Genomic DNA, 19,015 nt, shown 5'->3' with positions numbered 1-19,015 from the left:
TGGTGAGAATCTTTGTCTTCTTGACATTGAGCCTCAGTCCATACTGAAGGCTGCAGTCCTTGACCCTCTGCAGCAAGTGCATGAGGTCCTCCTCAGTTTTGGCAAGCAGGGTTGTGTCATCTGCATACCGCAGATTGTTAATAATAGATCTTCCACCAATCCTGATGCCACACTTCTCCTCATAGAGCCCAGCCTCTCGGATAATCTGCTCTGCATACAGGTTGAAAATATATCCTGAGAAAATTAGAAATGAGACACAAATGGAGATTTGTACATCAGTATTCATAGCAGTATTATTCACCATTATAAGAACATGGAAACAGCCCAAATGTCCAACCACAATTGAATGGGTTGAAAAGTTGGGGTACATTCACATGATGGAATACTGGTGCAAGCACTCGGGAGCAACAATTTTGAAAATTACTACATAACTTTGGGAGGGAATGGAGAACATTATGCTAAGTGAACTAACTCAGTCTCATAAGGACAAACACTGCATAAAATCATCATTGTAGAAATAGATAACTAGTAAAATGTGTATGAGGATCCAAGGGGGGGCGAGAGAGGGTAGCAGAGGGGTGAGGACGGATGGATGGGGGAAGCATAAGGTCGCACAATTTGGTGATTGGATGGAGTAGGTGAGTATAGGAAATGGGAAAGATTTGACAGGGATCTCGAAAGACTGTAATGGTTAAATGATTAATTTTATTAAACATGAGGGGATGATTGTATGAAAAAATGTGAATGAAGGAGAGTGAAATACCGTGTATATGAACTTTGTAAGCACACTAACAGAAAATATTTTTTTTAAAAAAAAAAAGACAGCCAGAAGAGACAAAGCAAAGTATTATAATTAAATGTGCAAAGTCCTAGAGTTAGGATGCCAAACGGAAAGAGCGTACAGTGCATTTCTCAGAGCAAAAGAATGAGGAAAAAATAAAACCTCAAGTTACAATACTGAAGATTGTATGTACAAAATCTGATGCGGGAAGCATCAAAAGAAGATGGAAGGAATTCACAAAGCCAGTGTACCAAAAAGAATTGTCCAAAACAGAACCAATTCAGGAGGTAGCATATAATCTAGAACCTATAGAATTATACTGAAAGCACTGGCAAAAATATAAGGCCCCAGGAATTAATGGGATACCAATTGAGGTGTTTTAGCAAACAAATGCAGCCCTGAATGTGCCCACGATTCCGTGCTAACAAATTGAGAAAATAGCTACTTGGCTAACCAACTAGAAGAAATCCTTAGTTGTACTTATTAAAAAAAAAAAAATGGGGATACAACAGAGTTTGGATATAATTGGCAATGTCATTAATAGCACATATAACCAAAATCTTGTTGAAAATTATTTTTAAGTGGCTGGAACAGTGCATTGACAGAGAACTTTAAGAAATTTAAGCTGGATTCAGAGATGTTGTGTAACAAGAAATATTATCGCGATGTAAGCTAGAGATCTTGACCAAAAGCAGAAGATACCAGAAAAAAGTGTTTATACTATGCGAAAGTATTTGACTATGTTGTTAACTACGATTAACATTGAAAAAGTGAGGACTCCAAAGTACTCAGTTGAGTTCATGAGGAACCAGTCCTTGGAAAAAGACATCATGCAGGGAAAAGCCTGAAAGAGAGGAAGACCATCAATGAGATGGCACAGTGACTACAGCAGCTGACTTGAGCATGGCAGAGATCATGAAGATGGTACAGGATAGGGCAAAATTTCAGTGTTGTTCATAGGGTGCTTATGAAATCTTGTCTGGATGGCATCTAATAATAGCTGTGCTGCCAAGATTTAACCCAATCAGTCTGGCTCCTCTTTATACTATCTGTGCTGCCACTCTGCTGTGTGGAAAAGAGACAGGATGTGTAAAGAGATGCATAGTTTATTGTCAAATGCCGTCAACTGCATATTCAAGTTTATTTCTCTGATATCACCAAGATGGATCGACACAGTGACTACAACAGGGCTCAAGTGCATCAGAGACGAGGTTCGCACAGGATAGAGCAGGGTTCAGAGCTGTTGTTCTAGGGTTACTATGAGTCATACTTGATGGTACAACAATATCCAATCACCTCTTCTGCACTACTACCATAATCATAAATAGCATGATTCTCACTATATAGAATAAAGGAAATAGACCAAAACGGTAGTCCTTGCCTTAGAGTGGTGGGACTAAGAATGTTTTCTTTTATGTTTTCTACTTTCATTTTTGTCTCCATATTCTTTGTGGGATTACACATAACTCATTAGAAAAATAGCTTTCATTAAAATGCATTGAACTAAAAGGAGAGATTTGATTGGGTACTGGTTGTAGGATAGGCACTCTGTGGGGAACTTTGTTGGTAAGTGCCATTAAGTCGACTGCAACTCATACTAACCTGTGGACAATAGATTTGAAGCTTGTCCTATCCTGCGCTGTCCTCACAGTGTCTGCTCACTGTGTTAGTCCATCTTGTTGAGGATCTTCCTCTCTTTCTGTAACACTCCCCCTTTCCCAGCCTCATGTCTTTTTTCCATGGACTGACCCTTCCTAACAATATGCCCAAAATATGTGGCACGAACTTCACCATCCTTTCCTCTAAGGAGCACCCTGGCTGTATGTTCTCCAAAACAGACTTATTCTTGTAGCAGTCTGTGGGATATCCACTACTCTTCTCCAGCACCACAATTCAGAGGCATTAATTACTCTTCTGTCATCCTTCATTGTCCAACTTTCAGAAGTATAGGAAGCAATTGAAAAGGCCATGGCTTGGATCGGGCATACATTAGTCTTTAAACTGATATTGTTGCTCTTTGGCACTTTAAAGGGGACTTTGACTACAGATTTTCCCAGTACACACATCTTTTCATTTTTTGACTGGTGTTACCTTGGATGTTGATTGTGAATCCAGGTAAAATGAAATTAAAAGAGCTTCAATATTTTCTCCATTATTATGCTGCCTGTGTGGTCCAGTACGATGGATTTTTGTTTTCTTAATGTGATTCATAGATATGCTCCATGTGTGAAGGAGACCTTACATAGGCAATATTTCTTTTTTTTTTTTATTCGTTTCAATGAACTTCTACAGAGATTTTGGAATTCCATTCATACATTGTTGCCCTTTTGTCCCCGCCCACCCCACCCCCATAGGTAATATTTCTAACTCTACTCAAATTCTTGGAAAGAAATCTTGTTTTAAAGCGTAGATGAGAGAACTAGGCTTCCAGAAGTTAAATTGCTGGCTTGGGCTTCTATAATTAATAAGTAGCTGAACCAAAATTAAAATCCAAGTCTGACTCAAAATTCTGTTGTCTTCTTAATAATTTTTCTATGTCGCTTTGATTTCTTGATGAGATGTTTTTCAATGCTTTTTGCTATTACACAGGGTCTAGACTAAAGCTAAGGTTGTGATAGCTTATCTTTAAATTTACATGTGTGGCGTATCTTGTGTGGATAAGGCCTTTGATGTCTTCATGCTCTAATTGATTTCAGAATTTGGTGATGCCGGCACTACTCTATCAGCAAATCCAGAAGATACCACGATAAATATTGAGGATCCTGACGAAACCCCAAAGCATCGGCCAAGAACCCCAAGAGGCTCAGGGAGAGAAGAGGATGATGAGTTACTGGGGAACGATGACTCAGACAAAACAGAGGTTCGACTTGGATATTTTTTGTCTGTTTTCCAAAATTTGTTCACACGGGTACACTAGTATTCCAGGTTTCCTGCCACATAATGACAACCCAGAGCTAAGTCTGACACAGATTTACCTCTAGATTGATGGGAGAAACAGACTAGCAAACACATCATGAGAACACATTGAAGTGCACTTCTGGAGGGAACATGATAACTGTGAGAGCAAAAACAGTGAAATCATAGAAGTCTTGTGAGAGGCAGTGACACTAAAATGCATCTATCTGAAAGAATAGGAGCTCACCAGGGAGAAAAGGTGGGGAAAGGTAATATTGGTAAAGGTTTTGGTAAAGTGACAGAGGCATGAAAGGTATGGTTTAGACAGGAGGCTAAGAATTCTAAAGCAATAAGAGCAAAGCATAGGTGAAGACAGATGGTGAATCCTGACAAATAGATGGGAACTCAACCCAAAGGAGTATGAATTGTTTTCTGAAAACTGAAAAGACTGAAAGATTGAAAAAGTTTAAGCAATATGGCTGGGTGTAGTGAAGACGTGGGCATGCAGAGTATGAAATGAAAGGAGAGGGACTCAGGAGTCAGCTGACGAAGTAGGAGACTGGTCAGGCTCTAATGATGAAGACTGAGCTAGAGTTGTGTACTACAGATCCATAAGACGTAGACTCAGCAAGAGTTGATGAGAAAGAAGTTGTCTAAGGTGACTTCTGGTTTCCAGCTGGAATAGAAGCCAGTTCTTAAATGTGTATCATTGCTATCTTCCAGAAAAGTATTTCTATTACTGCTTTATAAATCATGATGGCAGTGTCCTGGAGGAGCACTTAGGTGATAGAGTTGTATAAAATTGACAGGAACCTTCAGTGTCTGTTATTTTATCCTCCCCTCTGAGGTTTTAATGCTATCTTCGGTATGTCAGAAAGGTGAGAACTCGAATGCCTCCAGTTAATGAGCAGTTCATGCCATTATTGGAAATCTAGTTGTAAAATATTTTTCCTTTTAACAAACAAAAACTATCTACTTGTGCTTGTCCTGGAAGGTGACTCGATCTGTACCCTTTGTGGAACGAATCCTCCTCATTTCCCCATCCTTGCGTCATAAGGAGCACCCAGGCTGCACTTCTTTCAGAACAGGCTTGTTTGTGCTTTTGCCAGCACCACAGTTCCAAGGCATCAGTTATTTTTCTGTCATCCTTCATTGTCCAACTTTCAGAAGCATAGGAAGCAATTGAAAAGACCATGGCTTTGATCAGGCACATCTTAGTCTTTAAACTGACATTTGGAGAGGTCCTTGACAGCAGATTTTCCCCATGTAACACATCTTTTAATTTCTTTTTTTTTAAATGCTAGTTTATTTACAGAGTTCGAATACATTGTTTTTGAGAACAGATTCCTTGACAGTTGTTACTATAGATGCTGATTATGGATCCAAGTAAAATGAAATCATTGCCAACTTTACTTTTTTCTCCACCTATCCTGATGTTGCCTAGTAGTCCTGTGGTGAAGATGCTTGTTTTCTTGATGTTGAAAAGTAATCTGTACTGAAGACTGTAGTCTTTGATCTGCAGCAAGTACTGCAAGTGCTTTTCACTCTTTACAGATAAGGTTACGTCATCTACATAATGCAGTTTGTTGGTGAATCTTCAGTGCCAAAGCACTATTCTTCATATCATCCAGCTTTTTATTTACTCAGTATACAGATTTAATATGTGTACAGAAAGAAACAACTCTGAGTCACACCTTTCCTCATCTTGCCATGCAGTGTCATTCTGTCTTGACAGCTGCTTCGTGATCTATGTGCAGGTTTCAGATGCACAATTTAGTATTCAGGAATTCTCATTCTCCTCAGTGTTGCCCGTAATTTATTATCATCCACACAGTCAAAAGCCTTTGCATATTCAATACAACAGAAGTAACTGTCTTTCTGATACTCTGTCCTTTCAGCCAGGATCTATGTAACATCAGCTGCTGATATCCCTGATACCAGCACTCACATCCCTCATGCCACACCGCCTCTTCTGAATCCAGTTTGAATTTCTTACAGTTCCCTGTTAGTATACTGTGTCAGCCATTCAAAAATAATCTTTAGCAAGTTTGTACTGAAATGATATTTTTGAGTAATTTCTACATTCTGTTGGATAACATATTTTGTGAATGAGAACAGATATGGATTTCTTCCAGTCAGTTGACCACTTCCAAATTTCTTTTTAAAAATATTTTATTATTATTATTATTAGTGTGTGTGTGTGTGTGTGTGTGTGTACCATCAAATCAGATCTGACTGGTACAGGAGGATTGTCCCTCCTTCTCCAGCAGAGCATCTGGTGGATTTGAACCATGCGCCTTGGGATTGCAGTGCAGCTTCTTGCCACTAGGCCACCAGAGCTCCCTCACTTCCAAATTTCTTAACTTAGACTAGTGATCATGTCCAGTGCTGCATTTGTTGAAACATGTCAATTGGTATTCCATCAACTTCTAGTGTCTCACTTTTTGCCAATGTCTTCAATATAGTTTGAACCTTTTCCTTCATTGTCATTGGTTCTTAGTTATATGCTACTCTCTGAAATGGCTCAGTGGTGACAAGTTCATTTTGGTACAGTAACTGTACTCCTTCCATCTTTTGTTGCTTCCTGCATCACTCAAGATTTTGCTCGTAGAATCCTTCAGTATTACAGCTTAGGGCTTAAATTTTTTTTTTCCAGCTCTTTAAGCTTGAGAAATGCTGAACAAGTTCTTCTCTTTTGTTTTTCTAACTACAATTCTTTGCACATTTCATTATAATACTTTGCTTTGTCTTCTCCAGCTTGCCCTTTGAAATCTCCTGTTCATCTCTTTTACATTGCTTCCCTTTGTTTGGCCTCTTAACATTCTAGTGCAAATTTTAGGCCATCAGCCATCATCCATTTTGTTGTTTTCTTTCTCCTCTGACTTTGTAATCTCATTAATGTAATTCAAGATACATCTAGAGAGCTTGTCTGGAGGTTCTAGCAGGGGAGCTCAGCTACTCATGTACTCTTGAGCGAAGGGCGGTGTTGATTCTATCGGGAATGGTTGTCCTCTTCAACTGAGCGCACAGCTTCAGGAGGGATGCACATGGATCGGTGAGAGGAGAGGGGAACACCACCCAGCCGGCCAGATCAGCCAAATCAACCCTTGCAATCAGTGGGGTGACAGATGTCACAGCCGCATCGCCCTCACATCCAAGGTTAGATCTTGAAATGCCCTTTATAGCTATGAATGCAACACTATTCCTCTTCAGTTTATTATTCCTGACATAATAAATTATACAATTGTTTTATTCAGAATGACCATTACCAGTCTCTCTCAGCTCACTAATGCCTAAGATGTCAGTTAAAATTTTAAGTATCAGTCTTTGTTTCTACAACTTCCAGTTTTTCTAGATTCATACTCTGTACATGTTCCAGTTATGTGTTATGTTCTAATTTTTTTTGTGTCATAGCAGTAATATTTTAAGTTTTTAGTACTTTAGAGTAAACCAAACTATCAAATTTTTGAGAATTCAGGTGGTAACAGTGGTAAAGATCTTGAATAAAAATGGGAAATGACATTTACAGTGTTGTACATATAGAGCCAGTTTGACAACAGTGACTGTGATGTGTGTATGTATAATTGTTGTTGTTGTTTTAGGTGCCATCAACTCGAGTATGATTCATAGTGACCCTTTGAACAAAAGGTCTGAACCATGTTCTGTCCTGTACCACCCTCACACTTCCTGAGACCACAAAAGCCCATTTGTGGAAGTTACCATGGCAGTCCACCTGGCTGAGGATCTTCCTCTCCTTCACTGACCCTTAGCCCTTCCCAGCATCATGTCCTTCTCCAAGGAATAGCCCCTCCAAGGAACATGCCCAAAATATGTGAGGCAAAGCCTCATCATTCTTGCCTCAAAGAGCACTCTGGCTATACTGTCTCCAAGACATATCTGTTCGTTCTCTTGGCCGTCCATGGGATGTTCAGTGCTCTTCTCCAACACCATAGCTCAAAGGCATCAATTCTTTTGTCTCCTTATTCATTGTCCAGCTCCCAGATGCATAACAAGTGATTGGAAAAACTATGGCCTGAATCAGACCCACCTCATTCATGTACTTGTGTATTATGTAATCAATCATTCATTATTGATCAATGCCTTTTGTCACTCTGTCTCAATATATGTCCTTATACCTTAGCTATTCTTCACCCCCTCACCATCTGTCCATTAATCTCTGCTGTCCCAGTGGTTTTCTCCATTCTCCTTTTCCCTTTTATTTGTTGCCCCTCTTTTTGAACAGTTAAATAAAACCTGTACCTGTTTGCTAATTGCGGTAGCCATATTGTCCTTTTTCAATACTTCCCAGGTTGATGCTTCCTTGTCCTGATCCACTGTATAAACTACTTAATTTTAATGTCTTTAATAGACATTACATCTGTAATCCTGTAATACAGACCTTGTTAGTCCAAAGGTAGCTCTGGTGGCGTACTGAGTAGGGAGTTGTCTTGGTAATCCAAAGTTTCCACCACTTACTTCAAGGAAGAAAGCTGGACAGTCTCCTGTCTCCTCCTGATTAGTTTATAGCTTTGGAAATCCAGTGGCGGGTCAGCTATGAGGCAGTTCTGACTCAGTAGCAGTGAGAGTGTTAGGCCTTAGGTGATACGAACCATTAACTACTAGCAAAAAAGTTGGGTTCATATCCACTCAGAGGCACCTTGAAAGATAGGCTATGTGTCCAAAAGGTCATAACCTTGAAAACTCTATGGGGAAATTTTACTCTGTCTCACAGGATCATCATGAATTGAAATCAACTTGAAGATAACTGACAACAGTAAAGATAACTTAGAAAAATACACTGATTTGCCAAAGCTATTTAGTAAAAGACTTGCTAGGACTTCAAAATTGATGCTAGTTGATATCAAGTGTGTCTGTTGCAGAAATGGTTTATGATTAAGGAGTCTGATCTTTTCCATATCTTAATTTTTCATTAAATAGATTGCTCTTGTGCGTATTCTCTTTCTCTCTCTCTCGCTCTCACTCTTGCTCTGTCGCTCTATCTCTCTGTCTCTGTTGCTGTGTCTATGCGTAGCTGGAATTAGCAAATTGCTTCTATGTTCATTATGTTTACTTTGTTTTGAACAGTTACTCGCTGGACAGAAGAAAAGCTCCCCCTTCTGGACATTTGAATATTATCAGACATTTTTTGATGTGGATACTTACCAGGTTTGTAAACTAGTTTCACCTTCCCTTTTACATGTGTTGGAGACTTGTTTCTTCCATTGATTAAACAACCAAATAATATAAAAGCCCCTCTATCTTAGGAATGATTTTACAAAAGTAAAGAGCTGTTATTGTTATTGCATACCATCATGTTAGAACCTACCCATAGTTAACCCTCCAGTAGTTTTTCAGAGGCAATAAATTATATGAGATGAGATTGCCCTTATTTTTCCTCATAGAGTAGCTGGTAGATTTGAACTGTGTTCCTTTGTGCTGGCAGTGCAGGTCCTCACCACTAAGCCACGAGTGCTCCCTAAAGAGCTATTACTATTTGAAAAAATGCTGTATTCATACAAAGTAAAAATAATGACATTTTATCTCACATACTTTGGGCATTGTTGTTAGGAGAAGCTATTTCTTAGAAAAGGACATCGTACTTGGAAAGATAGAGGATCCTAAACCAAGTGGACTGACACAGTGACTTCAGCAGTAGGCTTGAGTGTGTCAGATTGTGAGGATGGCACATGTTAGGACAGGGTTCAGATCTGTTGTTCATAGGTCACTAGGAGTTGTACTCAGCTCAGCAGCACCTAACATCAAGAACAACAGCATACAAGCTCTAATACTTGTCAGTTTTTTAATAATTGAATTTATTAAACTTAGGAAAATCTTCAGTAGGCTTACTGCTATGTTGTTTTCTAGGTCTTTGACAGAATAAAAGGGTCTCTTTTGCCAATACCTGGAAAAAATTTTGTAAGATTGTATATCCGCAGCAATCCCGATCTCTACGGTATGTATGTTGCCATTTTGACTCATTCCCGTATGCTGGTTGAACTCGGGTAAGCGTATGGGCTGCTGAAAAGGTGGAGAAATGTACTATGTATGAGACATGCAAAGTTGATTCTTCTGAGCTTTGGTAATGTTGTTGTGTGTTGCTGAGTCACTTGCGACTCATAGCGACCCTATGTTCAATAGCACTGAACTTTACTCTATCCTGAGCCAGTCTCACTGTCTCCGATAAGCCTACTCCATTACCCAAGTTACTGAGTCAATCCATCTCATCCAGGGTGTTCCTCTCCGACATTGTTCCTCCACCCTTGTAAGCCTGATGTCCTTCTCTTAAGGACTGATCCCTCCTAACCACATGCCCCAGATATTGGAGACAGAGCTTCAAAATCCTAGTCTCAAAGGAGTAGTCTGGTTTCACTGACTCAGAATAAGTCTATTTGTTCTCTTGGTAGTCCATGATATATTCAGTATTCTTCTCCAGCACCACAACTCCCAAGGCATCAATTCTCCTTCTGTCATTCCTCATCATTGTCCAGCTTTCTGATGCATAGCAAGAAATTGAGAAGACCATGGCTTGGATCAGGTGCACCTTAGTTTCCAGACTGACATCGTTGCTCTTCAGTTTTCTGGAGAGGTCCCTGACCTTAGGTTTCCCCACAGCAATTTGTCTTTTGATTTCCTGGCTTTTGGTGCCAAGAGTGTTGATTGTGGAGCCGAGCAAGCTGACGTTGTTAGCAACCTCAGTCTCTTCTTATGTATCATGATGCTGCCAGTTGGCCCAGTGGTGAGAATCTTTGTCTTCTTGATGGAAAGATTCAGTCCATATTGAAGACTATAGTCCTTGACCTTCTGTAGCAAATGCTTCAGGTCCTCTCAGTTTCGACAAGCAAGGTTGTGTCATCTGCGTAACATAGGTTGTTGATGAGTCTTCCTCTAATCTTGATTCCACATTCCTCCTCATAAAGTCCAGCCTTCCAAATGATCTTTTCCACATATAGATTGAAAAGGTTTGGAGACAGGACACATCCCTGATGCACTCCTTTCCTGCTTTTGCAGTGTTTTCTTGCTCTGTTTTGACAACTTATTCTTGTCCAGGTCTAGGTTTCACATTAGCACAATCAAGTGTTCTGAGATTCCCATTCTTCCCAGTGTCAGCCACAGTTTGTTGTGATCCACACAGTCAAATGCCTTTGCATAGTCAATGAAAAAACACATATAGACTTTCCTCTGGTAATCTCTGCTTTTACCTAAGATCCATCTAGCATTGGCATTAATGCCAATGGCATCTGATGCCATGGCCTCCTCTAAACTCATCCTGTTTTTCTAGTAGTTCTCTGATGATGTACTATTCCCATTGATTTTGGATAATTTTCAGCAGAATTTGTTCAATAATTTCCACATTCTATCAGGTCACCCTTATTTGGAATGGTAACAAATATGGATCTCTTTTAGTCAGTTGGCCAGGTAGTTGGCCTCCAGATTTCCTGGTACAACATGGTGAGCACATCCAGGGTAGCTCCTGCCTGTTGAATTATGTTAGTTGGTATTTCATCAATTCCTCGGGCCTTGTTTTAAACCAGTTCCTTCAGAACAGCTTGAACTTCCTCCTTCATCACCATAGGCCCTTGATCATATGTTGTTTCATGAAATTCTAACTTGTCAGCCAATTCTTATTGGTACATCAACTCTGTGTACACCTTTCATCTTCTTTTAATGCTTCCTGGAACATTCAGTATCTTGCCCATAACATCCTTAAATATTGCAACTCAAAGCTTGAATTTGTTCTTCTTTCAGCTTAAGAAATGCCAGCTGAGTCCATCTCTTTTGGTTTTCTGACTCCAGTTCTTTGCACATTTCATTATAATACTTTGTTTTGTCTTCGCAAGCTACCTTTTGGAATCTTTTGTTTAACTTCTTAACTTACTGATTTCTTCCCTTTGCTTTGACTTCTTGACAGTCTAGTGCAATATTCAGAGTCTGTACTGACATCCATCTTAGTCTTTTTTCCTTCCTGTTTTTGCAATGACCTTTTACTATAAACCTTGTAAAAAGGTTAGACACAAAAATGCAACTATGTATTATATTAATGCCATAATTAAAAGTAATAATTTCTGCTTTGAAAATATTCGAAGACATTACACAATTGAGATAAATTAAGTCACTTTGAGTAGAGTTTTGATTTGTGGCAGATTTGATGGCAAGGGGTGAGAGATTGTATTGAGTTCTGGCTCTGCTTTTGGAACGTCTGTATTCCCTGTGATAGGGAGTAAAGAGAACTTGGATGTGTAACTAACAGAAAAATTACAACAGTTTAAAGATGCTTATCCTGTTTGACTCAGCTGTTCTATTCCTAGACATGTATTCCTAGAAATTCTCATATGTATAAAATAACTTATAGAAAAATATTATTCAATGCAGCATTGTCTGTAATTGCAAATATTTGGAAAGGGCAGAAATGTTCATTTTCAGAGAATGGATAAATCATGGTATATTCATACATGAAACAGTTGGTTTGTGGTTTTTTTTTTTAAATGGGTGAAATGTATAAAAATCAACATGGATGAGTTTTAGTGGGGGGAAAAAAGCAAGCACCAGAAGGCTCCAAATAACATGACATCATTAAAAAGATTTGAAGAAGTGATATCATGAGTCTACCAGTGGGGCTTGGGGTTCCCCCAATTCTTTGTGGGTTTTTTAATTTAAAAAAAATGCTGTAAAATCTGCATTATAAATATAAAACTGTACTAAAGCTCCCTCCCACCCATACTATTTGTTGTTCTTGTGTCCTTGTCGAGTCAGAACTAATCTATAGCTGACCCTGCAGTGTGGGTTTTCAGAGGCAGTAAATCATGTGAGAGGAGATTGTCTGTCTTTCTCCCATGGAGCAGCTGGTGGATTTAAACCACGTGCCTTTGGGATTGCAGCAAAGCTTTTTACCCCCGGCCCTCTAGAGCTTCCACACTGTAGAAGAATAAGAATTTGGAATAAAGGAGACAGGATTTGCCTTCAGTTGGAATCTAAATGAAACAACATGAGACAAATTGGTTGTTGTGTCTCTGGACCCTGAGCCTCTTCTGGGAGTGGGTAGAAAGATTGCAGAGCTTCCAGATCATGGTAGATCTTTTATATCAGCCTAGGGAATTTTGATTGTGCTCTTAAGCACTGGAAAATTATTGGAAGGGTTACACATAGGCCAGAAAAATGATAAAGATACAAAAATACTAAGGGTTTGAAAAGGGTTTTTGTTGTTGTTGTTGGAAATAATGGCCAACCCAGGGATGAGTTATTGATACTGGGCTAGACAAAATTGGTGGGTGGACAGATGTTAATGACTTTGCAGGCTTACTTGCTAAAAGAGAATCTGACCTAAGTACTTATTGGAGAAGAGCAAAGACTACAGCCTTCAGTATGGCTTACACATCAGTGTAAAGAAAACAGAAATCCTCACAATTTCACCATTAAGCAACAGCATGATAAATGGAGAAAAAACATTCAAGTTATCAGTGATCTCATTTCACTTTCATGATGTGATTTGCTACCATCAGCCAATCATTTGTAAGGGTATTTCCTCAGAGATATGACCTGTGTCTGATAGGCTCACACTTGTTCTGAATCCTGTTTCCGACTTGTCAGCCTCCAGCGTTCAGTTGGTGGAACATAAGCTAGCTGACTGCTGCTACTCAACCTGCAGATTGTGGGATTTGCCATTTTACACAGTCACATGAGTCAGCAATTTTCTATCTGATCTGCTGATTTTGAGTTTGTCAGACCCTCAGCCATATGAATCAGAAGCCCCCAGCCTGACACTTGACCCTTGGATAGGGGCTTGCCAGCCCTCACAACTATGTGGGGCATAGCCTTGAATTGAATCACTCTTTAAATATTTAATCGTGCTAATGCGAAACCTATACTTGGACCAAGAGGCAGTCGTCAGAACAGAGCAGGGCAACACTGCATGGTTCAAAATTGGGAAGAGTGTATGCCAGGGATGTGTCCTGTCTCCATACCTTTTCAACCTGTATGCAGAGCAGAATATCCAGGAGGCTGGGCTCTATGAGGAGAAGCGAGACGTTAGGATTGGTGGACGATCTATCAGCAATCTGTGTTATGCAGATGACACAACCCTGCTCGCTGAAACTGAGGAGGACCTCATGCACTTACTGCAGAGGGTCAAGGACTGCAGCCTTCAATATGGACTGAGGCTCAGTGTCAAGAAGACAAAAATTCTCACCACTGGACCAAACAGTAGCATCAGGATGGATGGCGAAGAGATTGAGATTGTTCACCGCTTCAGTTTGCTCGGCTCCACAGTCAACACTCTTGGCACCAGTAGCCAGGAAATCAAAAAACGTATTGCAATGGGAAAGTCTGCTGTTAGGAACCTCTCTAAAGTATTCAAGAGCAATGGTGTCTCTCTGGAGACTAAGGTGCGCCTGATACAGGCCATGGTTTTTGCAATCACTTATTATGCATCAGAGAGTTGGACAATGACTAGGGAGGACAGAAGGAGAGTTGATGCCTTTGAGCTGTGGTGCTGGAGAAGAGTATTGAATGTACCATGGACTGCCAAGAAAACAAACAGATTCATCCTAGAGAGGGTTAAACCAGGCTGCTCCTTGGAGGCAAGGATTCTGGGGCTTCGCCTGACATACTTTGGACATGTTGTAATGAGAGACAGGTCTTTAGAGAGGGACATCATGCTGGATAGAGTGGAGGGACAGCGCAGGAGGGGAAGACCCTCTATGAGGTGGACTGATTCAGTGACTGGGGTAATCGGGATGGGTGTGTCAGAGGCAATGAGATTGGCACAGGATAGAGCAGGGTTTAGGGCTGTTGTACATAGGGTCGCTATGAGTCGTAAACGACTTGACGGCACATAACAACAACAACATGTTTCACTAATTTTGCTCCTTTGGTGAACCTAGCCTACTGTGATTCTAGAGGAATAAAATTATAAGGATAAATTTTTTGAACGGGCTCTCAAAATCCAGCTAGTCTTAAAGGTGCTAATAATAAAGTCAAGAGTATATTGCTGATTTGTGGTATGAGTGGGTGATAGAAGTATGCAAAAATATTACCACAGTAAACGACTATTTATGAGAAAGAAATGGCTGGGTGATTATGCATATTTAATACTTTTTCTTCCCCCAATAAAGTCAGCATGAGAAGTGTAAGGAAACTGGTTGGTTGGCCCTAGAAATAAAAAGATAAGCTCATAGTGTCAGAGTCCCAGCTTAGTACCACATAAAAGACCTAGAACTTGCTACTTGTGCTCTGAAAGAAACCTTGTTTCCTGTAACAGCTAATACTGCCAAAACCAAACCAAGAGTCTTAGGTTCATGACTTTAGAATCTTATAATAAGAGTGACAGAACTACAACACAATTTGAATTCCCACCTCATATGATGTCTGAAGTTAACGTTAGGGAATTGATTGTGAAGAAATGTAATCCTGAAACTTGGTACAGGGACATAAAGATAGATAACCAGTTAGCCTGAAATACTGGGACCCCAAATTCTGTTGAATCACTTCTGCCAAAAGAATCAGCCATTTAAATCTTATCTGAAGAGACTATTCCATTTATATTTGCTAAACTACTCTCCCCTATAAAATCATTATCTCTTCCACATTCATCTGATTTCAAACTGAAAATGCCTGAAGAGGCTCTGTTGCGATAACACTGGAGCATTATCTGGGGCATTGCAGAGCAGATGCTTTATGAAACACTGCTGAATGTCCCTGGACCTAACCCCACCACCTATTTTTACTTCTAGATCTTTAATAGCTTAAGTCCCAGTGACCTCCAAGCGGTTATGTACAAAATATGACCCAGGAAGAAGAACATTAAATTTTTTAAAAAAAGACGTGATTTTTAAAAAGTTCTACAAATAGACAAAACTTGCCTGATTTTAAACTATTCAGCATCTCCTTGCTCCACAGGATAGGGCAAGTGTCAGGTAACTATTCATAAGGTCGCTATAAGTTCTGATTGACTCTATGGCACCTAACAATGACTTACTCTGCAGGAGCTCTGATGGCCTAATGGTAAGAATCTACACTGTGATTCCAAAGGCATGCAGTTCAAATCCACCAACTGCTCCTCAGGAAAAGGTGGACAGTCTCCTCCCATGTGATTACTGCTTCTGAAAACCCACTGGAGGTTCAGCTATGGGTCAGTTCTGACTTGATGGCATACAACAACAACTATCTCTGTGGGAGCTCTGGTGGCCTAGTGATAAGAACTGCAATCCCAAAGGCTTGTGGTTCAGATCCATAGGCTGCTATGGGGGAAGGATGAGCAATCTCTTCCTCTCATGTGACTGACTGCCACTGAAAACCCAGAAAGAAAAGTCCAGAATGGGAGCTTCATTGGGGAGTAGACTTGGGGAAGGGGGGATTGTATAATAATGAAAGTTGTTTGTTTGTTTTTACTTTTCAAAGAGAAAAACCATCTAGGGGGAGAGGTGGGCAGGGAGGAAAATGTGCAACAATGAATGAATGTAAATACAAAGTCTCTATAAACTTTCATTAAAATGTCAGTTAAAAAAAGAAAAATGCTGCGCAAGTTCATCCCTTTTGATTTTCTGACTCCAGCTCCTTGTACATTTGTTCTACACCATTGTTTGATAAGGAGTAATCTGATATAAAACTACTGATCTCTTCCAGTCTTGAGCAAAAGAAAAACAAAAGATTAAAAAAAATAAATTAATAAACAAGGCTAACAGCATACACAAGTCACCTCTTCTGACCTGAGACCAGAAGTACAGTATTTTTTCCACCTATTACATACCCACAGGTGCTACTACCTAGCATTTTGATCAGGGATACAATATCAGTTCTCAAAGAAGATAAAAATGTAGAACAAAACTTCAAATTTCAAACAAAGACCAGACTTTATGATTTAAGAAAGACAAGAAAAACAGCTCACTGCTGGAAGTCACCTTTCAGTTTATTTATTACTAAATTGTCTTACCAAACAAACTCCTGTCTGTGAGGAATGTGTGTTCCCCTAAAGAATCAACTAAAAAAAAAAAAAAAGAATCAACTCTATAAATAGACAAAGTAAGGATTTACCAAACAAAGCAAAACTTAAAGCAAGGGAGTGCCTAAATAAATGGAAATACTGACACATTACAGAAATTATAACCAATGTCACAGAATGATCTATGCAAAAATGTGAATCTGGTTTGCTATGTAAATTTTCATTTGTAAGGAAATTTGGAGGTAAAAAAAAATCCCTTCACAAACATTTCCTTTCTATAAATTGGTTATATAGAAAATTCCACATATTATATATACAAACATGTATTATATGTCCATTAGTTGAGACATATATTAAAATGGATTTATCAAGTGAGACTCATAGACCTATGCATTCAATACGCAGAGGGCAACTTTTTCCACAACAGTGAGGAACACATTTGTGAAGGGAGCTCTAGTATCATTGAAACTGCTGTGATTACTATTTTATGTAAGTCAGGTTGTACAGTGGGGACAACTACTCTACATGTGTTTTGTTTTTAAGATGTATAAACTATTTATTAACAGATGAGGCCTACAGACTTATTTCTTCTTGGACACACCCACAGTACGGCCCCGACGGCCAGTGGTCTTGGTGTGCTGGCCTTGAACTCGAAGGCCCCAAAAGTGGCGTAGCCCTCTGTGGGCACGGATCTTCTTCAGTCGCTCCAGGTCTTCACGGAGCTTGTTGTCCAGACCACTGGCCAAACCCTGACTGTATTTCCCATCCTTCACATCTTTTTGTCTGTTCAAGAACCAGTCTGGAATCTTGTACTGGCGTGGATTCTGCATAATGGTGATCACACTCTCCATCTCCTCTTCAGTAAGCTCTCCTGCCCTCTTGGTGAGGTCAGTGTCTGCTTTCCTCAACACCACATGAGCATATCTTCGCCCTACACCCTTAATGGCAGTGATGGCAAAGGCTATTTTCTGCCGCCCATCGATGTTAGTGTTGAGTACTTGCAGAATGTGCTGGAACTTCTCTGGGATCACTAGAGACATGGCGGCGTGTAGGCCTCCTATGGAAGAGCTACTCTACATGTATTAAGACACCAAAAAACACAAACAACAGCCTTACACATGAACCTGACCTGACGGACTGCATAGGAATCAGATTGACTACATTTGTGGAGGGAATCATTGGAGAAACTTAACAGTCAAACCTAGACCATCAATTACTAAGGTGCAAGTTCAGATTGAAGCTAAAGAAAATGAAAGTAAGTCCATGAGAACCAGAACATGATCTTGAGTCTATTCCACCTGAATTTCAAAATCTTCTTTAAGTTTGAAGTATTAAATACCAATGATTGAAGACCAGATGAGTTGTGGGATTTCATTAAGGGTATCATCCATGAAGAGAACAAATAATCATTACAAAGACACAGGAGAAAGAAAAAGCTGATATGGGCGTCAGAAGAAACTCTGAAAATTGCACTAGCGTGTTGAGAAGCCAAAACAGGAAAACATGCAAAGTAAAAGAGCGGAACAGAAGGTTTCAAAGGGCAGTTTAAGAAGACAAACAAAAGTACTGTAATGGAATGTGCAGAGACCTAGAATTGGAGAATAAAAATGGAAGAAGTTGTTTTTGCATTTTCTCAAGCTTAGAGAACTGCAAAGTTTAAGTCTTGGGTTGCAGTATTGAAAGATACATTGCTATGGGCAATGTATTGAATGACCCAGGAAGCATAAAAAGAAGATACAGGGAATACACATAGTCACTGTATTAAAAAGAACAGACTGACACTAAAAAAATTTCAGGAAGTACTATATGAGCAGGAGCCAATAGGAATGAAGAAGGAAGCTGAAGCTGCACTGAAAGCATTGGCAAAAAAAGGCCCCAGGAATCGATGGAATACCAGTTGGCTTGTTTCAGTTAACAGATGCAGCCCTGGCTACACTCACCAGGCTATGCCAGGAAGTTTGGAGGACAGCTGTCTGGCCAGTAGATTGGAAGAGGTCCATATTAGTTCCCATCCCCAAGAAAGATGATCTAACAGATTGTGGAAACTATCAAACAATATCACTACTATCACATGCAAGCCAGATACTGCTGAAGGTCATTTAAAAATGGCTAGAATGGTACATGGATAGGAAACTTCCAGAAGTTCAAGCAGGATTTAGAAGAGGCCATAGCACCAGGTATATCATTGCTGATGTCAGATGAATCCTGACTGAAAGTAAAGAATACCAGAAGAATGTCCATGTATACTTTATTGACTGTGCAAAAGCATTTAACTGTGTGGATCATAACAAATTGACATTGAGAAGGATGGGAGTCCCAGAGCATTTACTTGTGCTCACACAACACCTGTGTGTGGACTAGGAGACTGTTACGTGAAACAGAGCGGGTGAACACTGCATGGTTTA

At 39.8% G+C, this 19,015-nt stretch overlaps 1 protein-coding gene across 1 annotated transcript in view; it reads left to right on the top strand.

Moving 5' to 3' along the window:
- Positions 1-19,015, top strand: part of YIPF1 (Yip1 domain family, member 1) — a 53,829-nt gene that overhangs the window by 15,257 nt on the left and 19,557 nt on the right. Inside the window, exons 2-4 of the mRNA XM_006879704.1 lie at positions 3,478-3,641; positions 8,762-8,842; positions 9,542-9,629. Coding sequence (XP_006879766.1) covers positions 3,478-3,641; positions 8,762-8,842; positions 9,542-9,629 — 333 coding nt within the window. The remainder of the gene's footprint in view (positions 1-3,477; positions 3,642-8,761; positions 8,843-9,541; positions 9,630-19,015) is intronic.

This window comes from Elephantulus edwardii, unplaced genomic scaffold (genome assembly GCF_000299155.1).
Source record: "Elephantulus edwardii isolate Elephantulus edwardi_28Jun2011 unplaced genomic scaffold, EleEdw1.0 scaffold00005, whole genome shotgun sequence".
NCBI lineage: Eukaryota > Metazoa > Chordata > Mammalia > Macroscelidea > Macroscelididae > Elephantulus > Elephantulus edwardii.
This window is presented reverse-complemented; position numbering and strand designations above follow the sequence as displayed.